The sequence below is a fragment of the Gorilla gorilla genome, chromosome 7, assembly GCF_029281585.2.
Source record: "Gorilla gorilla gorilla isolate KB3781 chromosome 7, NHGRI_mGorGor1-v2.1_pri, whole genome shotgun sequence".
Lineage (NCBI taxonomy): Eukaryota > Metazoa > Chordata > Mammalia > Primates > Hominidae > Gorilla > Gorilla gorilla.
In genome coordinates, this window is record NC_073231.2 from 150,725,851 (window position 1) to 150,751,490 (window position 25,640).

Sequence of the window (25,640 nt, forward strand, 5' to 3'; positions counted from 1 at the left end):
CCTGGTCATTACAGGATAGTCTTTACTAACTGATTAGTGGGTAGCATGTTGTTATTTGTTTTGGGATTAGTACACTTGAGGCTTTTCCAAGCTTCCATGGTTGTATATTCTCTTATTTGGAGTGGTCTGTTCATGTCCTATGGTCACTGATTTGTAGGAGATCTTTATGCCAAAGTTACTGATCTTTCTTCACTGCAAATACTTGTTCCAGTCATTACTTTTTTATTGGAAAGCGTCAGATTATACACAGAAATAAATTCCAGGCAGACTAAAATGTTTTCCAAAATAATAGAAAATTTGAAGAGAACCAGGTTTCAAATTCTTAGTAGCTGTTAGAAGAAACAATTTTAAAAGAAATATATACGTATTTTTTGTGACAAGGTCTCTCTCTGTTGTCCAGGCTAGAGTATGATCATAGCACACTAGTCTTGCACTCCCAATCAATCCTCCCACCTTAGCCTCCCGCGTATCTGGGACTACAGGCGCAAGCCACAACACCCAGCTAATTTTTTTTTTGTAGAGATGGGTTTTCGCCATGCTGGTCTCAAAGTCCTGGGCTCAACCAATCCACCCACCTCAGCCTCCCAAAGTGCTGGGATTACAGGTGTGAGCCATTGCACCCGGCCAAAGAGAAGTATTTACATACCTAAAATATACAGACTTCTGAATAAAACAAATCCAAAATAAAGGTGGAATGCTGCTGACAAATCAGGCAGAAGATAATGGTTGAGAAGACTGTTATCAGCATGAAAATTCAGGGCCCTGGCCTTTGATGTTATATCCCAAAAAGGTAGACAGCCCACATGTTCCAGTAGGTCATGTGCCACCTCTTTCTCCTTGGAGAGGAGGAGGTGAGTGGCAAGAAAATGTAGCCTGGGAATCCTCCTCAGAAAGAAGGGCATTGAAGCCCACTTCCTGGCTCTGTGGACACCTGAGCCTGCATTCTCACCAGTGGATCAATGGCAGCCTGACATAGCAAGAACAGGCAGAATGATATTAAGCTCATTTTAAGAATGCAGGAAAAAAAACTATACTTTTTGGAAGGATTTCCCTGAACACCCTAGGTTATTGGAATCCAGAATAACTTGTACTGTGTAACTTACGTTGTCCTGTGATACACAGTCTTTCTAAACAAATGTTCCTGTATATTGAGTTTAATTATTCTCATCTTAATTGGAATATGACTTTGTCTTTAATGATTAGAAATTGGGGCCTGAATAGTAGTGGGCACTGAGCAGCTGCCACTGAGTCATATGCCAGCTGTGGACTCAGCTAACACGGGTTGGCAGCTTCCCTTCATAGAAGATTTAAGATAGCACCACAGTGTTCTCATTTTCTCTCAATTAATATTGAGGTGACCTCAGGTTTCTGGACTTTCATCTCAGTGATCTCATCTAGGTACCTGGGTGATCTCTTGGCTCTGAAGTAACACCTCAGTAATCTCAGTTCCTCTTTGGACTATTACCTCAGTGATCTCAGCTCCATTCTGAAGTAACTTCTCAGTGATCATAGCTTTTCCCTAAAGTAACCTCTTTCTAAAGCATCACCCCTAGTGATCTCAACCTTTCTCTGAAGAATCACCTTAGTGATTTCAGCCACCTCTGAAGTTAACACCTGTGTGATCTCAACTCCAGTGAACAACTCAGTTATTTCATCTCCTTTCTAAAGTTAACAGCTTAGTGATCTCATTTCCTTTCTGAAGAATCACATCAGCAGTCTCAGCCTCTCTTAAGTAACATCTCTGTGATCTCAGCTTCTAACACCTGAGGGACAGCATCTTGGTCCTGAATAATACCTCAGTAACCTCAGCTCCTCCCTTAAGTAACATCTCATTGGTATCAGCTTTTCTCTGAAGCAGAACCTCAGTGATCTCAGCTCCTAAGTAACATCTCAGCATTCTCATCTTTCCGATGGTACAATATAGTGATTTCACTTCCTTTATGAAATAGCACTCAGTGACCTCCATTCTTCTAGAGTTTCACTTTAGTGATTTCAACTTCTCTGAAGAAACACCTCTGTGATCTCAGCTTCTCTGAAGAATTACCTCAATGATCTAATCTCTAAAGTAATACCTTAGTGATCCCATTTCCGTTATTTCAGCTCCTCTGAAGTAAACCTCAGTGGTCAGAGCTACTCTGCAGTACCCACTAGTGATGTCAATTCCTTTCAGAAGTAACACCCAGTGATCTCACCTCCTCTCTGATGAAACACCTCAGTGTACTCAGATCCTCTGAAGTAACACAAATTGTCTCACTTTCTTTCTGAAGTGACACCTCAGTGATCTCAGCTCTTCTCCAAAGAAACAGTTAAGCTCTTGTCTTCTCTGAACTAACACCTTAGTTATTTTATCTATCTGAAACAACACCTCACAGAATGGCAACACCTCTAAAGTTAACACCTCGGTTATCTGAGCTATCTGAGGTTTCACTTCAGTGATCTCAGTCCCTCTGAAGTAACACCTCAGTAATATTAGTTCCTCTGGAATTTCACTTCAGTGGTTTCAGTTGCTCTGAAGTAAAACACCAGTGATGTCAGCTCCTTTCTCAAGTTAACAAATCAGTTACCAGTTCCTCTCTAGAGTTAATAATTCACTGTTGTCAGTGTCTGTACATAGAAGGGGGAACAAGCTTTTGTCTACATCATGGTGTTTTGCTGTGGACTTAAGGATCAATGCCTGGACGGGCACAGCAGCTCATGCCTGTAATCCTAACCTTTTGGGAAGGTGAGGTGGGAGGACTGCTTCAGCCCAGGAGTTTGAGGCAGCGGTGAGCCATGATGGCACCACTGCACTCCAAGCTGGTGACAGAGCAAGACCGTCTTTAAAACAAACAAACAAAAAGGATCAATATCCTGGTGCCTATTTCCTCCCCACCAAGCTGACAGATGTTGGGGGCGGGGGCCTGGGGTGAAGACAGCCCTTCTCTATCTCAGGCACTTAACATGTTGAGAATTTCAAGTGGCTTGAACCTCATACATTTGTTTCGTTTGCAGCTGGCTGCTACTAGAAATGGTTCTGATTCGGTTTCAAGAACTGTATCCTTGGCCAGGTGCGGTGGCACATGCCTGTAATTCCAGCACTTTGGGAGGCCGAGGCGGGCAGATCACCTGAGGTCAGGAGTTTGAGACCAGCCTGGCCAACATGGTGAAACCTCATCTCTACTAAAAATACGAAAATTAGTCGGGCGTGGTAGCAGGTGCCTGTAATTCCAGCTACTCGGGAGGCAGAGGCAGGAGAATCGCTTGAACCTGGGAGGCGGAGATTGCAGTGAGCTGAGATTGTGCCATTGCACTTCAGCCTGGGGAACAAGACCAAGACTTTGTCTCAAAAAAAAAAGTATCCTTAAAACAGAACAAATAATTCTGAATACAAATTTTTAATTATGAATAAACTAGATTCATCTTCATCATAGTAATATGGCAATGGATACTGGACTCTTGAACCAGGAGTAAAAAAAATGAAAAAAAAACCCCTTCAAATATAGGAATAGAAATACTAGAGATAGTAAAAAAGAGCTATCTGAATTTGAGAAATGTATGTTTTAAATATATCTACCAAAGAACAGTATTTTCAGCATTGTTTTGGGGGAAATACCATAAGATGTAAAGAGGTACCCACTTGGTGCAACAGCTATGAGGTCTGCTGAGTGTGAAGCTCCCCTCCTTTGCCTGCATAGGAATTGAGACATCTCATGGTTTCTGGGGAACAGGATCTGCAGGTCATAAGGGCAAGTTTTGAGGAAAATACCCATTTTTGAGTTGAATTTTTACTAAAAAGTTAGCATATCCTTTCTGATCTTGAATAAAGTTAAAAGCTCCAGATAAAGGGTTTTCTAGGCCAGGCATGGTGCCTCATGCCTGTAATCCCAACACTTTCGGAAGCCAAGGTGGGAGGATCACTTGAGGCCAGGAGTTGGAGACCAGCCTGACCAACATGGTGAAACTCCGTCTCTACTAAAAATACAAAAATTAGCCAGGTGTGGTGGCGCATATCTATAATCCTAGTTACTTGGGAGGCTGAGGCACAAGAAAAGCTTGAACCTGGGGTGGGGGCGGAGACTGCAGTGAGCCAAGATCATGCCACTGCACTCCAGCTTGGGCAACAGAGCAAGACTGTCTCCACACACACATACAAAAAGTTTTTTAAATTTATGTAATTTCTCACTAATATATAAGTGTTTTCCTTGTTTCATACAAAACAGGACTCCACACACTTAGGATGGAAATCCACACACTTAGGATTTCCAACCATTTTACATAATGCTTGATGAAAATATCTTTTTATATCACTTTATCCATACAATACTTTAGTGTTTTAAGAGAATAATGAAAATAGTCCGACTTTCAAATTTTAAGTGCAATAATTAGTATGGTTAATTGATATTTAGGAAGGGCATGTAATGTTCTTAGAAAAAGGACTTTATTTGGAATGTAAGATTTTATTGGGATAATGGTTCTTATGCCTTAAATTCCCTTAGTTCAAATAAACTAATGTTAAAGAAAGAATTATGGCTGTTTTTTACCAAAATTCTCTACAATTGTATGATTACTCTCCAATATAACTTCAAGATGTTGAGGAAAATAAAACAGGTAGTCTCTGAAGTTTTTCCACAGGAACAGCACGCTAAGTGCTTCTTTCTGGAGTTACTTTGTGACACTGAATCGCCAAAGAAAAGCTTCCTATAGAGTTAACAGAGACTTCTCTTGGGCTGAAGGCTGCTTGTGGTTCCACATGCAGTTTCTGTGAGCATGGATTCTTCTGTCAGCCATGGGTCACGACTTTCTGTGCACTTTCTGGTGCTGGATTAGGTGGCCATGCTGGTTGAAGGCACGCCCACACTCCCCGCACTCATAGGGCTTCTCGCCTGTGTGGATCCGCTGGTGCTGGATGAGCACTGAGTACTGGCTGAAGGCCTTCCCGCAGCTATTGCACTCATATGGCTTCTCGCCCGTGTGGGTCCTCAGGTGCACAATCAGAGTTGCTTTCAGGCTGAAGGCTTTGCCACATTCTGTGCACTGGAAGGGCTTTTCACCTGTGTGGATTCTCTCATGCTGGATCAGAGACCGGCGTGCACTGAAGGCGTGCCCACATTCACTACACACATAGGGCTTCTCCCCAGTGTGGACTCTCTGGTGCTGGATCAGGTGTGAGTGCTGAACGAAGGCCTTCCCACATTCGTAGCATGCATAGGGCTTTTCCTCGGTGTGGATCCGCTCGTGATTCATCAGTGTGGAGCGGTGGCTGAAGGTCTTCCCACACTCACTGCACTCATAGGGCTTCTCCCCAGTGTGCACGTTGTGGTGCTGAATGAGGACTGAGCGGTCGCTGAAGGCCTTCCCACACTCGCTGCATGTGTAGGGCTTCTCCCCAGTGTGGATCCTCTGGTGCTGCAGCAGTGTCCTCTTCACACTGAAGGTTTTCCCACACTCATTGCACCTGTGAGGCTTCTCCCCAGTGTGTACCCTCTGGTGGCTCCGCAGAACAGTGCTATGGTTGAAGGCTTTCCCACACAACGGACACACATATGGCCTTTCTCCCGTGTGGATCCGCTGGTGCTGAATGAGATGTGAGAGTTGAGTGAAGGCTTTCCGACACTCAAGACATTCGTGAGGCTTCTCTCCTGTATGTATCTTGTGATGCTGAGCAAGATCTGAGCTCACTCTAAAGGCTTTTCCACACTCATTACACTCATAGGGCTTCTCACCTGTGTGAATTCTCCTGTGTTTACTAAGGACTGAGCTCTGGCTGAAGGCCTTCCCACATACACTGCACACATAGGGCTTCTCTCCAGTGTGGATACGCTGATGCTGAAGGAGGTGGGAACTCCGGCCAAAGCACTTCCCACACTCAACACACATGTAGGGCCTCTCTCCACTAGACACTGCCTGGTGCGGAGTGAGTGGCATGCTTTGGCTTAAGACCTGAACTTCACGGTGGTCAACAGAGTTTGGACTCAGACAGAAGCTTCGCTTTGTTTCATTATTTTCTTGATCAATCCTCCCCAAGGGTGTTTTCCCCAGAATCACTGTTTGCTCTGAAATTAATGGCTTCGGACTCAAGTCTGTATTTTGACTCTCTCCCTTGGTTTCACATTCTGAAAGAACAAATCCAAAATGAAAATGTTAACACTACTCAAAACTGAAGAGCTAGTGCAACCCTGAAACTGGCCTTGCTGATGAAGGTGCAAAATCCCTCAATGCACACGTCGGTGTGAGCCAGAGAAGAACAGAACCACCATAACTGTGTCAAACAACTAGATATCAGAAGATAATGTTTCCAAACAGGAATGTGCCAAGGCAAGCTTTAAGAGAAAGGTGTAAACTCCAGTTTGAGGTCACACCCCTGTGTGGAGTCCACAGAACAGCAGGGAAACAGCCCAGTGGTGCCCGAGTCCTGCCCTCCCAGGGGTCCTCATGTGGACAGAGCTGAAATACAGGCCCACATAATGTGGGTGCCCTGTGGGGCAGACAGCAGCACTTGGGCAGGCAGGGAGAGGTGTGAGCTGTTGTGAGCAAGTCGGGGGGTGCCATCTGGAGGCCAACAGACTTGTACATGAGGTAGGGGTGGTGGTGCTGTCACCTCTTTGTGGAAAATAATTTCTTCTTTTTTTTTTTTTTTGAGAAGGAGCCTTGCTCTGTTATCCAGGCTGGAGTGCAGTGGCGCAATCTAGGTTCACTGCAACCCCCACCTCCTGGGTTCAAGCGATTCTCGTGTCTGAGCCTCCTGAGTAACTGGGATTACAGATGCACACCATCATGCCTGGCTAATTTTTGTATTTTTAGTAGAGATGGGATTTTATTGTGTCGGCCAGACTGGTCTTGAACTCTTGACTTCAAGTGATTCACCCACCTCGGCCTCCCAAAGTGCTGGGATTACAGGCGTGAACCATCGGACCTGGCCATGTGGAAGATAATTTCATGTGGAGAATGCAGTGGCAGGAGGAGGGGAGGGAAGGACAAGACTGAAGGTGCAGAGGGGCATGATGGGAATCTGCTGCCAAGTTTAGGCCACAGATGAGGCCTTCAGGAGCAGAAGCGCAGATGGCGGGAAAGGCAGGGGTGGAGACTCTTCTGGGAGCAGCTCGAGCGCTCTGCAGGCTGATTGTGTGTGAGTGGGTGGGAGGTAAGAGGTGCTGAGGACAACAGTGATTTTTTTTTTTTAGATGGAGTCTCTGTCACCCAAGCTGGAGTGCAGTGGCTACTATCATAGCCCACTGCAGCCTCAAGCTCCTTGGGGCTCATATGATCCTCCCAAAGTGCTGGGATTACAGGCATGAGCCATTGTGCCTGGCTCTAAACACTATTATATTTTATTTTACTTAGTTATGCGTGTTTCTGAGCTTTCTATAGTTTCATGGAGCACAGTCTTCTGGAACTTGTTTTCCCGTCAGCATTATGTTTTTGAGATCCATCATGTTGTTGTACAGCAGTTAATCATTTTCACTGCAGTATATTCCATTAAGTTAAAATACCATAGTTTATTTATGTCTATTCTGTTTATGAACATAATTCTTTTTTTTGAGACGGAGTCTTACCCTGTTGCCCAGGCTGGAGTGCAATGGGACGAGCTCGGCTCACTGCAACCTCTGCCTCCCGGGTTGAAGTGATTCTCCTGCCTCAGCTTCCCCAGTGGCTGGGATTACAGGCACATGCCACCATGGCTGGCTAATTTTTTTGTATCTTCAGTAGAGACAGGGTTTCACCATGTTGGCCAGGATGGCCTCAAACTCCTGACTTCGTGATCTACCCACCTCGGCCTCCCAAAGTGCTGGGATTACAGGCATGAGCCACGGCACCCGGTCCTGAATTCTTTTCAAATGTTTTTTTAAATCATGAAGCATGCTTCTGTGAAGATTCTCCTATGTTTCCTGGTGCTTACACACAAATGTCCTTGCTGTATACATATGCAAGAGTGGGAAGTGGTGAACATAGGAATTCATGTTTTCGATTTTTTTTTCATTTTTTTACCTCCATTCTCTCAGAATGTGATCATGTTTTCAATTTCATTGGATAATGCCAAACTTTTCCAAAGTGGCTATGTGAATTTACATCCCTATTAGCTGCCCTACATCCTCACCCACATGTTATAATGTCAGATCTTTCCATTTTTTCCATTCTGAAGGTGTAACATCATGTCACAGTGGTTTTGATTTCCACTTTACTGATGAATAATGAGGCTGAGCAGTTTTCTTATTTATTGGCCCTTTGGTTTTCCTAATCTACGCAGAAATTTGTGTCTACTTTTCTTTTTGGGTAATTCTGCGTCTTTTTATTCTATTCAGAGGAATTTATTTATTAAGTGTATTGACAAATTGAAACAGTGAGAATTTAACAGTTTTTTTAATGAAAAAAATTTAAATTCACTGTCTTCAATTTAATACAATTTTTTTGAGACGGAGTTTCATCCTTGTTGCCCAGGCTGGAGTGCAATGGCACGATCTCAGCTCACGGCAACCTCTGCCTCCCAGGTTCAAGCGATTCTCCTGCCTCAGCCTCCCAAGTAGCTGGGATTACAGGCATGTGCCACCACGCCCAGATAATTTTTTGTATTTTTAGTAGAGATGGGGTTTCACCATGTTGGCCAGCCTGGTTTCAAACTCCTGACCTCAGGTGGTCTATCCGCCTTGGCCTCCCAAAGTGCTGAGATTACAGGCATGAGCCACCACCCCCGGCCCAGTTTAATACAATTTTTAACATATCTCATTTTAGAAAGTCACTCTATGTGGGTTTTTTTTTTGAGACAGGGTCTCACTCTATCACCCAGGCTGGAGTGCAGTGGTGTGATCATGGCTTACTGCAACCTCAACTTCCTGGGCTCAAGGAATCCTCCCGTCTCAGCCTCCATGTGGCTGGGATTACAGGAATGCACCATCATGTCTGGCTAATTTTTAATTTTATTTTGTAGTGTGGGGTCTCAGTATCTTGCCTAGGCTGGCTATGTGTTTTTTAAACTGATAAAAGTTTTAGTTCTTTCTTTTTTTAATGTATAAGCCTCATCTTCATGGAATAAAAGCCTATAGGCTAAAGAAATAGTTACTCATTTACACTGAAAAGCATTACTTCTATTGTCTGAAGTTTCACCAGGTGTGGTGGCTCACGTCTGTAATCCCAGCACTTCGGGAGGGCAAGGCGGGAGGATCACTTGAGGCCAGGAGTTCGAGACCAGCTTGCGCAACATGGTGAAACCCCATCTCTACAAAAATTAGCTGGGCATGGTGGTGTACACCTGTGGTTATAGCTACTCTCGGGAAGCTGTTGTGGGAGGATTGCTTGAGTCCAGGAGGTTGAGACTGGTGAGCCGCGATTATGCCACTGCACTCCAGCCTGGGCAACAGAGTGAGAGCCTGTCTAAAAAAAAAAAAAGTTTCCTGAATGGGCGGCTTCTGACCTGATGCCAGGGTAACAAGATAGACAAGATGTCTTTAATAATAAAAACACAGGCCAGGCACAGTGGCTCATGCCGGTAATCCCAGCATGTTGGGAGGCTGAGGCAGGAGGATTGCTTGAGCCCAGGAGTTTGAGACCAGCCTGGGCAACACAGCAAGACTCTGTCTCTACACTGCACTCCAGCCTGAAAAAAAGAAAACACACACACACACACTAAACTAACTGCATAAGAGATTACTTGCTCAATCATCCATGGCACGAAAGCATCATATGACTGCTTGTGAGACAGAATCATGTTGCTGTGAAGGCCAAACTTGCCTGCACCTTGCATCCATACTGTGCAGAAGCTGGACTTCAGCCAAGAGTCACTTGCTTTTAGAATAATGGTTTCGGTTGTTAAGTATAAAGTAGGGAAGTATGTTTTAAGCATGACAGAACAAATAAAAGGAAACAAAGTGATTTCACCGAAATAAATGTTTAATTATAAAAACCCAGTAATCTCTCCAGGCCTACTATGGCTCACAAGAAAAGGAAAAATGTTTTAAAAATTAAAAACACAAAAAGCCCCTCCCTGGTGTTTTGTAGCAATTGTGTGAGTTGTTTAACACGCTTCATAGCACCCCGAGTCGCCTCTACATTCTTGTAAAACATTAGTGTTAACACCTTCAGAGATTGTACTGAATTAAAAAGATCAGGCATACACTTACCCCATGGACAAGATAAACTGTCTTGTTGTGTACAGGCTGTAGTGTGGTCATATTTGAGGTTGTCTGGAAAAAAAACAGCGAGTTGAAGTGACAACAAAATACTCCCTTCAAGAGTGGAAAATCCTGGCCGGGTATGGTGGCTCACGTCTGTAATCCCAGCACTTTGGGAGGCCAAGGTGAGTGGATCACTTGAGGTCAGAAGTTTGAGACCAGCCTGGCCAACATATAGTGAAACCCCGTCTCTACTAAAAAATACAAAAATTAGCTGGACGTGGTGGTGCATGCCTGTAATCCCCACTACTAGGGAAGCTGAGGCAGGAGAATCGCTTGAACCCCGGAGACAAGAGGTTGCAGTGAGCTGAGATCACACCACTGCACTCCAGCCTGGGGGACAGAGTGAAACTCCGTCTCTCAAAAAAAAAAAAAAAAAAAAAAAAGAGTGGAAAATCCTTTCGTTGCTATTACAACATGTAATTTACTGAGTTACAAACAGCAGGGTCAGGGCTGGGCAGGTGCACACACTTATCCATCCTGAGGAACTGCCAGGACAAGACAAAGGCATATTCTACTCCTCACTTGCTCTGATGCCAGTGGCAGTGATCCAGGTTGTGGCAGGTGGCTTCTGTTTCTATGTACATCAGTAATCTAAAACTCAGTCCCATTGTCCTCTGTGGCCTGTGTTAGAGGTGAGGTGACCAGGTGCTTCCATGAAAAAACTTCTCTTCTCCAACTAGCCATGCTCCCAGAGAATTTCACAGTCTCTGTGGTGTCATATCAAAGGGCACTCAAAGGGAGTTTAAGCTCTCCATCAGGCGAGTACATAGCTGGACACATGGGAGCCCAGGACTGGTTTGGCAGTGGCAGCAAAATGCCCTACTGTGTTTTCTTGTCTCCTACAGCTGCAGTCAGTAAGCAGAAGTTCTATGCAAGATTTCCAAGACATGATGATGTGTCTTCTTGTATAGTCACTGGAAAATTAAATTCCTCTAAGGCTGGCATGTACTTTGTTCCTCTGAGGATATCTGATTTTACAGGCCAGTAAGAGGTAGACTGTAATACCTGGTGCCCTATCCACATAAAGCTACTTTAGAAATAAGGAGGAGCTTTCAAGGGGAAAACCACCACATCTGAAATGCTGAAGCTGATCAGCCAATGGAGGTGTTGCCCAAACTGTCCCTACTCTCCCCAAGTGGGGCACATTATGGCAGGACAGGCTGACTGAGGTTTTCCTAAGACTCAGACGTCACCTTACTGAAGTCAGAGGTTCTTCACCTTAAGCAACCGCAAACATGAACTTCAGGGTTGGACTTATGCACCATCTTTCTTTTTATAATTTTCTCCATCTAAAGGTCTTGTACATCTTTTGTTAGATTAATTCTTGGATGCTTTATATTCCTGATGCTATTATAAATGTTATCTTTTAAAATATTACACCTTTGCTGGTTGCTGACAAATATTAATAAAACATTTCTGGCCAGGTGCAGTGGCTCATGCCTGTAATACCAGCACTTTGGGAGGCTGAGGCAGGTGGATCACTTCAGGTCAGGAGTTTGAGACTAGCCTGGCCAACATGGTGAAATCCTGTCTCTACTAAAAATACAAAAATTAGCTGGGCATAGGGGCGTGGACCTGTAATCCCAGCTATTCGAGAAGCTGAGGCATAAGAATTGCTTGAACCCAGACGGCGGAGCTTGCAGTGACCCGAGACTCATGCCACTGCATTCCAGCCTGGGCGACAGAGCAAGACTGTCTCAAAAAAAAAAAAAAAAAAAATTTGTATCCAGCAAAACTGGTAATTTCCCTTGTGAATTTTAATCAATCATTTTCCAGGTTGACAATCACATAAACTGCAAACAATGCTTTTTTCTTTCCAATTCTTATAGCTTTGGTTTTGCCTTATTTTTATTTTTTTGAGACAGAGTCTCATGCTCTGTCCCCCAGGATGGAGTGCAGTGGAGCGATCTCAGCTCACTGCAACCTCTGCCTCCCGGGTTCACGCCATGAATCTGGGAGTAGCTGGGACTACAGGCCTCAGACTCCCGAGTAGCTGGGACTACAGGTGCATGCCACCACACCCGGCTAATTTTTTGTATTTTTAGTAGAGACAGGGTTTCACCGTGTTGGCCAGGATGGTCTTGATCTCCTGACCTGGTAATCCACCCGCCTCGGTCTCCCAAAGTGCTGGTATTACAGGCTTGAGCCACCACGCCTGGCCGGTTTTGCCTTATTTCATACATGCGATACCCGGTACAACATTATATGGACATGGGGATGGCGGGCTTCTTTGTCTTGTTCTTGAGATGAAACAGTGTGCTTTCAGCACTTCACCTTAAGTGTCAGGTTGAGACACTTCCTTTCCACATTTAGGATGCTTTGTTATTTTCTAAATCATCAGGTAACTCTCAAAACCTGAATGTCCTATTAGGACCAAATCTGGCTAACCAGTCCCTCTGGTCAGGGACAGAATCACTGCAGCCATGCCCTAACTTCCTCTACATGGCTCTGCACATCAGCTTGTTGAAATTCACTGCTATGCTCACTTCCAGCCATGCGCTGCCACCTGATTCAGCAACCCCCAGTCTATAGACTCCTTTGCCAGATAAGGCCAGATAAGGTTTTACTCCAGGTGGAAGCCACTCCAGTGAGCGGCTCAGTATGAACTAGGTCCACAGCTTTGCTCAGGACCTGTTTAGCCCTCAGTGAGGGAGGGGCCAGCTCTCCTCACTCACCTGAGTAGTCACTCCACAGGCCCTGGCTCTTCTTAGCCCCCTTCCTGTCCAGGACCCAGGGATCTTCCCCTCGCTCCAGCTGGGAGATTATGTCAGGCTTGGATCCTGGAAGTCCTGCTCGTGGGGAGGGAAGTCTTCGTTTATACAACATTTACAGAGCCCCCTTCCCCTGCCCAAGCCACTTCTGGGGACATGAAAATGGACAGGACTGATCTTCTGCTGGAGCTGAGCACCCAGAGAGGTGATGAGAGCAAACCTCCAGGACCAGCCTGTCCCAGGCCCTGTACCCTGAGAAGCCCCCACCCCAGTCCAATACACAGATACACAGACGAGGCCTGCTAAGGTGGCTTACCCAACGAGACTACATTCCCATAGGTTTCCATCATCACATTTCTGTAGAGGCCCCTCTGAGCAGGGCACAGGCGGTCCCATTCATCCTGGGAGAGGAGCACAGCCACATCCTCGAAGGTCAACTTGGCCTGGAACGACAGGGGCTGCTGCAGGTAAGACCAAATCCTGACCTCTGTGATGGGGAGTGGGTGCATGTGACATGAGCAGTTGGCAGTGGGGGGCTCTGTGAGCTGAGGTGGGTGATGGGAAGGGGCCGCGGAGTTCAGGGCATGTGGTGATGCTCTGGCTGCTCTCAGGAGCTCTACGGGGCACGGAAGGAACCACAGGGCTCGGGCTGGGGGCACTGCATAAGCACTGGGGACAGCTTACCTGGGGTCCTGCCGGCACTGGCAGGAGCCTGGCTGCTGCCATCACCTGGTCTCCTGGGGACTCCGAGGATCACGGAAATTGAAGGAGCCTGTGGGGCTGAGGAAGAGGAGGGGGCAAGTGAGGGGCATGGCTTTGAGACCCTAACTTCCTAGGGGGCCCTCAGGGGATCCCTGGGCCTCATTCAGAGTCAGGGGCACACTGAGGTCAGGTGCAAGGAGCTGCTACTGTTGCAGCCTTGTTCTGCCTTGCCTCCCCCATGAACTCTGACCCTATGGTTCAGGAGCCCGTCCAGGCCCTGAACACACAGTTCCTGGGCCTGCCCAGCTAGTACTGGGCTCTCTGAACACCAGGTGCAAGGCACTTGCTGCACCCTGGTCCCAGCCCATGGTCCTGCCATACACAAGGATACCAGCTCACCAAGGCTCTGTGTGTTCTATACCTGAGGTACTCACACAAGTACCAGACTGTCCGCAAGTCATGTGGGGGATACAGGCATCAGGCCAAGCTGCTTCCCCAAACACCCTCCCAATTAAGAAAGCCTTGGCCACCAGGGTGACAATAAGACTCCCCTCACCCCACCCTTAGGCAGCCCTAGTGCCCCAATGTGGCACCAGGTTCAACCAGGTATTTGAAGGGGAGGCATGGAAGTGGTCAGTTCTGGACAAACTGAGTCAACAGTGGCCTAGGGATCTGGTCTGAGCAGCTGAAGGAAGACTTGTCATCAAGTGAGAAGGGGATGCTTGGGGTAGTGGGGCCGGTGCTGGAACGTAACAGGACAAGGTAAGCAAGGGTATCTGACACACACCCAAACGGCTGGGAAAAAGGGGGAGCGGGGCAAGAGCTTTCCTGACACATTTGGTCCTGTACAGGATAGGGTTTGCAGTCTTCTGGAGCATCAAAAAGAAGACACTGTGACAGGGATACACAAACCAACCAGGTGACCAAAGGTGGTAGATCACTCCAGAAAAACGTGGTATAAGAAAGCAACCAATCCCCTCACATGCTTGGCTCAGATGGGCACCACAACAAACAGGGTGCTTTAAGAGTGACAAAATAGGTGTCAGGGCTGGGGACAGAAGTCAAGGGACATCATAATCTCAGTGTCTATAAAACATCAGATATAGGTGGGCGTGGTGGCTCATACCTGTAATCTCAGCACTTTGGGAGGGTGAGGCAGGCACATCACCTGAGGTCAGGAGTTTGAGACCAGCCTGGCCAACATGGTGAAACCCCGTCTCTACTAAAAATACAAAAATCAGGCCGGGTGCAGTGGCTTATGCCTGTAATCCCAGCACTTTGGGAGGCCGAGGCAGGCAGATCACCCGAGGTTGGGAGTTCGAGACCAGCCATGACCAACATGGGGAAACCCCATCTCTACTAAAAACACAAAATTAGCCGGGTGTGGTGGTGCATGCCTGTAGTCCCAGCTACTCGGGAGGCTGAGGCAAGAGAATTGCTTGAACTCGGGAGGTGGAGGATGCGATGAGCCGAGATCATGCCATTGCACTCCAGCCTGGGCAACCAAGAGCAAAACTCCATCTCAAAACAAAAACAAAAACAAAAATCAGCTGGGTGTGGTGGTGGGTGCCTGTAATCCCAACTACTCAGGAGGCTAAGGCAGGAGAATCACTTGAACCCAGGATGCGGAGGTTGCAGTGAGCTGAGACCATCTCAGCTGAGACTCTGTCTCAAAACAAAACAAAAAAAACACACATCAGATACATGTATATATTTGCACAGACAACTTTCAGGAAGATACACAATAAACTAACTGCCTGCCTCTGAAGAACAGGACAGGGAAACACGGTTGGAGAGACTGACTTTCAACCCTCCCCTGTGCTGCTGTTCTCCAAAAATGCCCATTCCCTCCAAATGTGTGTGTGAGCACACTTCTGTGTTAGCGCAATGCAACTCTAATTAGAATTCCAACAGAAGTCTTTTAAAGGAATGACTAAAACTACTTGAGAATTCATAAGAAGAATGGATGCTAGAGAATAGCCAAGAATTTAACTGGAAAGAACAGAGGGTGGGGACTGCCTTGCCAGGAATCAGAGCCAAGGGTGGGTAGGAAGCTGCTGTAATTAAACCAGCAAGTTGTTGACAGAGGAACAGATGAAGCCAGACAGGTATGTGGGAAATTGGAAGATAACAAAAATGGTACATTTTAGTTCAGCAGGAAATCAGTGGTTCCTTTAGTAACTTGTGTGTACCCAGATGGGATACATCAATAACCAATTTTTTTGTTTGTTTTTTTTGAGACAGAGTTTCACTCTTGTTGCCCAGGCTGGAATGCAACGGCGAGAGCTCGGCTCACTACAACCTCCACCTCCTGGGTTCAAGTGATTCTCCTGTCTCAGCCTCCCAAGTAGCTGGGATTACAGGCATGCACCACCACGCCCAGCTAATTTTTTTTGTATTTTTAGTAGGGACAGGATTTCTCCATGTTGGTCAGGCTGGTCTCGAACTCCCGACCTCAGATGATCTGCCCGCCTCAGCCTCCCAAAGTGCTGGGATTACAGGCGTGAGCCACCGTGTCCAGCCACCAATTTTTTTTTTTTTTTGAGACGAAGTCTTGCTCTGTCACCCAGGCTGGGATGCAATGGCGTGATCTTGGCTCACTGCAACCCCTGCCTCCCAGGTTCAAGCAATTCTCCTGCCCCAGCCTCCCGAGTAGCTGGGATTACAAGCACCCACGACCACGCCCAGCTATTTTTTAAAATATTTTTAGTAGAGATGGGTTTTCACCATCTTGGTCAGGCTGGTCTTGAACTCCCGACCTCAGGTGATCCACCCGCCTTGGCCTCCCAAAGTGCTGGGATTACAGGCATGAGCCACAGCGCCCAGCCCAACAATAACCAATTTTGGATTAAGACGAAGACCAAGTGTGAGCATTAACAGTGGCCTCATGTGCTCCTGGTCCCCCTGTCTGACATCTGCCTACCCTCAAGGGCAGAAGTGCCTTCTCACCTGCCACACCCTGACCCTTTCCATGGGTCACCCACCAGTGCACAGATCTGCCATTTCTTTATTTTGAAACAGAATCTCGCTCTGTCACCCAGGCTGGAGTGCAGTGGCATGATCTCGGCTCACTGCAACCTCCGTCTCCCAGGCTCAAGCGATCCTCCTACCTTAGCCTCCTGAGTAGCTGGGACTACAGGCACCTGCCTCCATGCCCGGCTAATTTTTGTACTTTTTGTAGGTACGGGGTTTCACCATGTTGCCCAGGCTGGTCTCGAACCCCTGAGCTCAAGTGATATGCCCCTCTCGGCCTCCCAAAGTGCTGGAATTACAGGCGTGAGTCACTGCGCCTAGCCCTGCATGCGAATTTGACCTTGGGTGAATGCACAGCTCTGGTCCCCTGGAAACCTGGCAGAGGTGGATGGTCATTCTCTCTACCGTCCAAGCACACCTGGGCTGTGACTCAATGATGAACAACCACAGGAAGTACATTCAGGGCCTCCCTAGCAGGTCTTGCAGCCAGTTCTCCTGACACAGGAGGTGCTGGCTTGTATGACCACGAGGCTTTCGACTAGGCTAACTCCTCCTCCTATCTGCATCTTGTGTTTATGCACCTCAGTACTCCCTGGATGGCGCTGGATGATGCTGACCAGCTTTTCCGAGAACCTGCTGCTAGGCATGGTTGTCCTGTGAGTCTGAAAAGTCAGTTGAGCCCAGTAGCATTTTTGGTACACTTGAGCTCGTGATCCCCCTTCCCTCTGACTCAACCTTTCAATATGGGTGTCTCATAGCATCTCAGACACTTAACATCCCAAACCAAGCACCCCCTGTACCATCATTTCTACCCCCAGCTTGGTCTGTGAGCCTGTGCATCAGCCTCCTTCCTTCTTCACTCTCACACTTCTATTCACCTTCCAAGCACATCCAGAACCTGACCATGTTGCCCATCTCGCCCTCCCTGCCCCATGACAACCACCCCTAGATGTTCGGCAGCTCCCATCTGGGCAGACAGACTCCCAGCACCGTCTGTCTGCCCAGCCCCTCCATCTACCTTCCTGTGAGAACACAGTGACTGTCCTCTGCTCCAAGGTCCTCCCAGGACCCCACTGGCTCCTATGGGCCTGCCCCAAACTTTGTGATTTTCCTCAGAGCCCTGCAGCCCTTTATCCCTTGGCCTGTGCTCCCCATCCAACTCTTAGAGACCTCTGCCCCACCCACCGCAGCAGCCCTGGCCTCACCCAGCTCTCATCCTATCCCTTTCTCCTGCACCAGCAGACCAAGAAGCAGGCCCAACAGAGTAATCAGTGGTCGACCTTTTTTTTTTTTTAATTACTTCTAGGCTAATGATTACAAATTGCCAGGCAATGTAGTTTTTTAAACTTTTAATTAATTTCTTAGAGACAGGGTCTCACTTTGTAGTCCAGGCTGGAGTACAGTGGTTCAATCACAGCTCAATGCAGCCTCCAACTCCTGGGCTCAGGTGATCCTCCCACTTCAGCATCCCAAGTAGCTAGGAATACAGATTGCACCACCATGCCTGGATAATTTCTTAATTTTTTTTTTTTTTTGGTAGAGACGAGGTCTTGCTGTGTTGCCCAGACTGGTCTTGAACTCCTAGGCTCAAGGGATCCTCCCTCCTTGGCCTCCAAAAGTGTCACGATTACAGGCCTGAGACACCACACCTGGCCTGTTTGTTGAATAAATGAATGAAGAGGAATGAGCTCACACTTTATGCCATTTGTAATAGCCAAGTACGGAGTCAACACTTTCCACTGGCAGGCATGGGAAAGCGGAGTTTCTCATACTCTTAAGAAGGCGACCTAGCAGTATTTAGGCAAATCAGACTGGCCCTTGGATAGTGGGTACCTGATAAGAATGGATGTGGGTGAGGGTGCAGATTCAAGGATGTTGCTGAGGCAAATGCTACGTTGGTCCTTCCACATACAAGTTACACACCTGCTAAAGAGAAAGATGTATGTTGTGTCAGGTCACCAGATGGGTGAGTGAAAATGCAGCACGAGGCCAGCATGCAGGGGAAAATCTCATTTTGTAAACTATGACCCCGAGCCCATGAAGGGTATGTGTGTCACAAGGACCTGGGACTGGTTCACCTGCCTCACTTGGGCCAGCTGCATTAAGGCCCCACCTATAAATCCAGATGACACACTCCTCTGAAGGCCTGGAGATCATGTGGTTGGTGAGAGGAGAGCGCTAAGAACAGGCTTGGCTCAGAAGAGGATGCTGCTGGATAAGGTGTTATTATCTATTTGATTAACACACAGAGGAAATACTCCAAAGGACAACACCAGGCTGTCAACAAGTGTGTGGCAAGGAGAAGTGAAAGGGAAAGACTGCCACCTGGGGTGAGTCTTAGAAACGCATAACACAAAATGCAGTATCAGGTCTCTATTGAAAGATGACCATCACATATTGCTAATTAAAAAAAAATCGGCCAGGCGCAGTGGCTCATACCTGTAATCCCAGCACTTTGGGAGGCCGAGGCGGGCGGACCAAAAGGTCAGGAGTTCGAGACCAGCCTGGCCAACATAGTGAAACCCTGTCTCTACTAAAAATACAAAAAGTTAGCCAGGCATGGTGGCAGGCACCTGTAATCCCAGCTACTCAGGAGGCTGAGGCAAGAAAATAGCTTGAACCTGGGAGGCAGAGGTTGCAGTGAGCCAAGATTGTGCCATTGCACTCCAGCCTGCACGACAGAGCAAGACTCTGTCTCAAAAAAAAAAAGAAAAAAAAAAAATCCTATCACAAAGCCTGATTGTATTCTGGTAATAAATGAACAAAAATGGCTGGGCATGGTGACTCACACCTATAATCCCAGTACTTTGGGAGGCCAAGGTGGGAGAATCGCTTGAGTTCAGGAGTTCAAGAACACCCTGGACAATATAGTGAGACGCCGTCTCTAAAAAAAAATTTAAAAAATTAGCTGGTTTGTAGACCTAGGTATTCTGGAGGCTGAGATGGGAAGATCGCTTGAGCCCAGGAGGTCAAGGCTGCAGTAAGCTGTAACTGCACCACTACACTCCACCCTGGGCAACAGAATGAATCCCTGTCTCAAAATAAATAAATAAATAAATAAAAATTTTAAAAAAATATATGAACAAAATACATTTTAAAAGTGGTATTAACTAGTTTAAATTTTTTCCTTACTTACACTATGGCAGATAAAGGTTTCAGTTTCCTGGAACGAGCCTGCAACAGGATACCAGGCCAGGCAAACACCATGGACCTCAACCTAAACCTTGCATACTCAAGACAGAAAAACGTAAGAGCTATCGAGGGTGCGAGAAACTGGCTTTTAACAACACACTCCATCCACACTTCACGGGATTCTGACGTCCAACTCCAAGCTTCGCTCCATGAGAACACAGTTCAGGCAGGGAAGGAGGATGATGTGGACAGTTTTTAAAAATTAAAAGACAGGCTAATGACGAGTCCTCTACAGATGCCAGGCTCCAGGGCCAGGGGCTGGGACAGGCTGGAGATCACTGCCACAGAATACTGGAAGTGGAGTTTGAGGAGCCCCCTCTTGAGGCCATGCCAACAGCTAACAAATGGGCAATATAAAGAACACCCACTCAGGGCACTGGCTGAGCAATGATCCCTCCCACCTACTGGTTACAAAGGTGGCAGCATGAGGAGCTAATTTTTCAAACTCAGGAATTTCAATCTTGAAAATTTCCCTAAGGAATAATCCAAAACAAAAACAATAGATCAACGTTATTAGCAGCAACTGGCTTTCCAGTTTTCTTTAGGTGATCAAAAGCCACATCACAGTGAGACATTCCTATCACTCTTTTTGGAATTCCTGACTGTCTTGATGTGACAAAGCAGTGTGCCTGTCATTCCAGAGGACCCTGCACATGGTCACACACTGGGACAGGCACATTTGGAGTCTCCTGATCTGGGATGAGTGGCCAGGATCTCCTCCAGGGCCATCGCCTTCTCCTGCTCCTCATCATCCTCACTCCTGGACTTTCTGCTAACAAGCACTGCTCCCTCTTCATCAGCAAGGAGCCCCTACCCGCTAGGGTGAAAGCACTTTCAAGAGAGGCAGCTTCTGAGCCACCTGTGAGCATAAGGCGAAACACTGCTAAACTTGACCTAATCTAAACTAACCCTAACTAACCTAAACTAACCCTAACCTGCAACCTTTCCAGAATTAATGATCAGAAATATGTATCCAAATTGATAGCTTTCTGGTCGGGCACAGTGGCTCATGCCTGTAATCCCAGCACTTTGGGAGGCCAAGGTAGGTGGATCACCTGAGGTCAGGTGCTGAGACCAGCTCGGTTGGGGAGACCCTAACCCAGCAGCGCTAGACGAATTAAAGACACACACACACTAATATAGAGGTGTGAGGTGGAAAATCAGGGGTCTCACAGCCTTCAGAGCTGAAAGCCCCAAACAGAGATTTACCCACGTATTTATTAACAGCAAGCCAGTCATTAGCATTGTTTCTATAGATATTAATTTAACTAAAAGTATCCCTTATGGGAAACGAAGGGATGGGCCGAATTAAAGGAATAGGTTGGGCTAGTTAACTGCAGCAGGAGCATGTCCTTAAGGCACAGATCGCTCATGCTATTGTTTGTGGCTTAAGAATGCCTTTAAGGGGTTTTCCGCCCTGGGCCAGCCAGGTGTTCCTTGCCCTCATTCCAGTAAACCCACAACCACAACCTTCCAGCGTGGGCATTATGGCCATCATGAACATTTCACAGTGCTACAGAGATTTTGTTTATGGCCAGTTTTGGGGCCAGTTTATGGCCAGATTTTGGGGGGCCTGATCCCAACAGTCAGGAGTTCAAGACCAGCCTGGGTGACATGGTGAAACCCCGTCTCTTCTAAAAATACAAAAATTAGCCGGGTGTGGTGGCACGTGCCTGTAATTCCAGCTCCTCCCAAGGCTGAGGCATGAGAATTGCTTGAACCTGGGAGGTGGAGTTTGCAGTGAGCCAAGATCGCGCCATTGCACTCCAGCCTGGGCAACAGAGTGAGACTCCATCTCAAAAGAAAAAAAGCAAATAAATAAACAAACAAAACAAAACAAAAAACAAACAACCAAACTGATAGCTTTCTTATATACCAGTAACACCTAGTCAGAAAATATGAAGGGAAAAAAATCTATTCAACAAATAGCAACAAGAAACAAGATTAAACCTTAGAAATGCAGAGTCCCTATAAAGAAAACTGTAAAACATCAAGGAAACACTTGAGGACACTCATCTGGGAAAACATTTTTTGGGTAAGACCTCAAAAGCACAGGAACAAAAGCAAACTAGACAAATGGAATTACATCAACTAAAAAGCCTCTGTACAGGAAAGGAAACAATCAGCAGAGTGAAGAAACAACATACAGAATGGAAGAAATTATTTACAAACTATCCATTCGATAAGGGATTAATAACCAGAATGCAGAAGGGAGTCAAACAATTCAATAGAAAGAAACAACTAATCTGATTTAAAAACAGGTAAATGATCTGAGTAATTTATCAAAAAAAGACAATATGTATGGCCAACAGGCATATAAAAAAACTAAAAATAGACCCACTATATGACCCAGCAATTCCACTGCTTGTTATATACCCAAAAGAAAGGAAGTCAGTATATCAAAAAGATATCTGAACATACATGTTGACTGCAGCACTATTCACAATAGCTAAGATATGGAATCAACCGAAATGTACATCAAATAAATGGATACAGAAAATGTGGTATATGTACACAATGGAATATGATTCAACTGTAAAAATAAGGAAATTATGTCATTTGCAGCAACAGGGATGGAACTGGAGGTCATTATGTTAATTGAAATAAGCCAGGTACAGAAAGACAAATACTGCATGTTTTCACTCGTATGTGTGAGTTAAAAAAGTTGGTCCCATGGAGGTAGAGGGTAGAATGATGGTTACCAGAGGATGGGAAGGGTGGGGTTGGGGGGAGGTATGAGATGAATAGAAGTGGGTTAATGACTACAAACATACAGTCAGATATAATGAATAAGTTCCAGTGTTTGATACCACGGTAAGATGACTATAGTTAATAATTTATTGTATATTTCAAAACAACCAGAAGAAGAGATGTGAAATGTTTCCAACACAAAAAATGATGTTTGAGGTGACAGATATCCTAATTACCCTGATTTGATCATTATACATTGTATGCTATCCTTGTATCAAAATATCACATGTATCCCATAAATGTGTATAATTATTATATTCAATAAAAAAGAACTTTAATAAAAATACAGGTATATTTTTATTATTTCATGTGGGAAGGGCTGTTCTAAGCAAAATACCAAAAGCAAAAAGCAGAGCTCCACAGATCTGCAGCTTATAAATCAAAATCAATATGCGCATCAAAGCTACCAAACTCCAAAAATGGACCTAAAGGCAGGCAACAATTTAGTATATGACAAAAGCGGTTTTTCAAATCAATGGGAAGATCAATGGTGTTAGAAATGGCTATGATTTAGGGGAAAAAAGGAATTCCAAAAGCTGGATTCCAAACTCACCCCACAATAAAATAAATTCCAGACGTATCCAACATTTTACAAGTACCACAGAAAAACAAGAGTTTATTTTAAAAATAATCTTGGAGTGGGGAAAGCCCTTTAAAACACAGCACAAAGCCCAAAATGCCTTAAGGCAAAATATTTGACTCCTAAAAATTTTAAATTTTCTATTTTGAAAAAGCCCAAACCAGAATCAAACACCATAATCAGAGTCAAAAGACAAATTGAGAAGCATGTTTTCAACATACATGGAAAAAAATATGAGCTGGCAAATCACAAACAAATACAAATGGCGTAAACACAAATGAAGGGATTTCAATCTCACCAATAAACGAAAAACGTCGACCTGGCAGGAATGCAGTGACCTGTCAAAGCCCACAGGACCAGAGTCCCGTCCAGGGCGGGAATGTCAATGGCAATCTCCCACCCTTACCCATTTCGTAGAGTCCACCGGACAGAGAAACCTATGTCCAGAAGACAAGTTACGAACTGAAAAATCTACGAGTACCCACCCGGCGGAGGACGAGTGGAGCGCCCCCTGCCGCCCCTGGTGTTAGTCAAAAGACACCAGCTTCCCTTTGATGACAGAAAAAAGGGTGTGCGCGCGTGCCTAAAGCTCTAACGGCATTCAAAAATTCTGAAACTGTTCACAGTTCCTGCCTCTTCATACACTGGCAGAGTGTCGGGGGGGATGACTTTTATATATTTCTGACATGCCTGCATTAGAAGAAGTATTGCATATTATTTTCAATTTTAAAATTAAGCCAATAAACAACAAGGAAAATATTTGCTGTGTTGCAAACAGTTGGGCTCATTCATTAAAATAGGGCTCTAACACAGTAACAGAAAAGACATTATCGATAGCAAAATGGGGAGAGGATAAGACACCCGGCAAGTAGCACACTCGACCAACTGCTGAAACGAAAGCAGCTCGTTTTCGTCTTGACGCGGAAAGACTTTTTATAGCTAAGTAAAGTGGCGCTCCCGGTGCGCTGCCGGGGTCTTCATGGGGCTCCTCAGGATGTGCATAAAACAGAAAAAACCTCCATTTTTATATTTTAGGGAAGCTCCCCACCCCTTTCCGGGCCCATCCCAGGGGACGCGAGACCCCGAGGAGCGCGGCAAGAAGAGCGGCCCGGGGGTCCGGACTGCGCCCCTAGGACTCCGGCCATCCTGGCCCTAGGCACGGCGCCCGGTAGAAAGTGCGCGGGAGGGCACGAGGGGAAGGAAGGCCGGAGATCTGAGGAGATCCAAGGTGGGAGGGACGCCGGTCTGACGGGGCCCAAGGGGGGAGGGGCGGGGAAGGGACCGAGGCCGTCCGAGGCGGACGGGGGTGCGGGAGGGCCTGAGGGGGTCCAAGGCCGGGCGAGGGGAAGGGTGGGAACCCCGAACGGGGGAGAGGGCGCGGCCTTGGCCCTGGGGAGGAGGCCGCCGCGCGTCCGTGAGGGGAGGGGACCAGCGTAAACGCAGGAGGCAGTGCGTGCTCGCGGGGAAGAGTCCACGATTCGTGTGGAGGACGCACCGGCTCCGGTGTCCGTGATGGGAGAGGGTCCTGGCCGGCGACGACACGCGCCCCCCACTCACCGTCAGCGCCGCAGCCTCACGAGCGAAGGAACGGCATCCCGCAGCACCTTCAGACAAAGGGCTGCCCCGCCCCGTCTGCACAGCCGCCAATCCCTGGGGGCTTCTGCCCCTCAGTTCCCGCCCCCACAGCCGAGTTCGCCAATCCTGGAGGGCAAGCATGTTTACGTCATTTGGCCCGCCTGCCCGCCCGAAGCCTTTCTCGGTGACCGACTGCAGGGAGCTCTCAGGAGCCACCGAGAGCCAGACCTCCGCGATCCCTAGAGGGGCCGAACACCTCTGGGCAATGGGCCCGGCCGGCTCCCCGGCCGCACTTCCGGGCGCGGAGGTTACAGCCCATCGCCGGGCCTTACCCGCTCGCCGTCCCGGTTCCCGAGCTCCTGCCGCCGCCGCCCTGTGGAGGACACCCCTGCCGGCACCGCAGTCCCTCCTCGAGTTGCGCTGGCTTCGGCCGTCCTGGAACTCGAGCTCGTTCCCCCCTCCGAGCCTTTTGCCCTTGCGGTTCCCGCTGCTGGGAACGACCTTGCCGTCAGCCGCCTGGCTGGTCCCTGCGCCGCTGCAGTGCGAATGTCGCCTTCTCAGGGGCCCTTTCTCTTCCTTCGTTGCAACACTGAAGTCCTCTTGTTTGATGACTTGCGTGAGGTTATTCCTCCCACTTAGGAGGCTGAGTGCTGCGAGGTCCGAGGCGCAGCCGCTCTTCGCTGTGTCCGGCCCGGCGTGCTCCCGACAGGGGGCGTCACTGAACAGCGACCGTCTCCGTCGCCCACTCGGCCCTGGTGTTTGCTTTTTGGTGTGTTTACACCGCGCACCTGGGGGAGAGGGCGGGCCTTAACGAGGGAGCGGAGGCTTCGGGCACAGCCCAGGACCTGACAGCCGCGGCAGGGAGGGTGGGGCTGGTTTGGAGCGGTGTCAGGGGACGGGAAGGCTGACGCCTAGTCCACCTTCTGCTGGCCCCACTCCCGAAGGTCAGGTCCGCGTCGTCCATTGGGCGCGTGGCCGGGCCCAGACTCTCAAGAGGCTTCCCCACAGGGC

The 25,640-nt window shown here is 47.3% G+C and overlaps 2 protein-coding genes across 14 annotated transcripts in view; both read right to left on the minus strand.

The window, feature by feature from the left end:
* The window catches only part of COMMD5 (COMM domain containing 5), a 35,920-nt gene extending 32,223 nt beyond the window's left edge, over nt 1-3,697 (minus strand). The window contains exon 1 of the mRNA XM_004047723.5: nt 3,617-3,697. The gene's annotated coding sequence lies outside the window, so the exon portion shown is untranslated. The remainder of the gene's footprint in view (nt 1-3,616) is intronic.
* Nucleotides 1-25,640, minus strand: ZNF250 (zinc finger protein 250). 13 transcript variants are annotated; one of them, XM_063708956.1, is made up of 7 exons: nt 24,612-24,769; nt 14,685-15,223; nt 13,541-13,636; nt 13,173-13,299; nt 12,821-12,934; nt 10,092-10,154; nt 1-6,092 (listed from the first exon to the last, which is right to left on the minus strand). In XM_063708956.1, exons 3-7 carry the CDS (start codon nt 13,580-13,582, stop codon nt 4,771-4,773), a joined length of 1,668 nt encoding a protein of 555 aa, XP_063565026.1. In that variant the 5' UTR covers nt 13,583-13,636; nt 14,685-15,223; nt 24,612-24,769; the 3' UTR covers nt 1-4,770. The 13 variants fall into 13 exon arrangements, with proteins under 13 accessions (XP_063565026.1, XP_018887603.1, XP_030869455.1 ...); XM_063708954.1 differs by having other exon boundaries at nt 4,128-6,092; nt 13,173-13,314; XM_019032058.4 differs by lacking the exons at nt 14,685-15,223; nt 24,612-24,769 and adding an exon at nt 24,962-25,640.

Coding starts and splice junctions, on each gene's coding strand:
- ZNF250 (XM_031013595.3), bottom strand. CDS start 13,582: ATGGCAGCAGCCAGGCTCCTGCCAGTGCCGGCAGGACCCCAG. Junction 12,935..13,172: donor TGGGAATGTAGTCTCGTTGG/GTAAGCCACCTT, acceptor CCCCACGAGCAG/GACTTCCAGGATCCAAGCCT. Junction 10,155..12,820: donor CCTGTGGAGTGACTACTCAG/GTGAGTGAGGAG, acceptor TTTTTTTTCCAG/ACAACCTCAAATATGACCAC.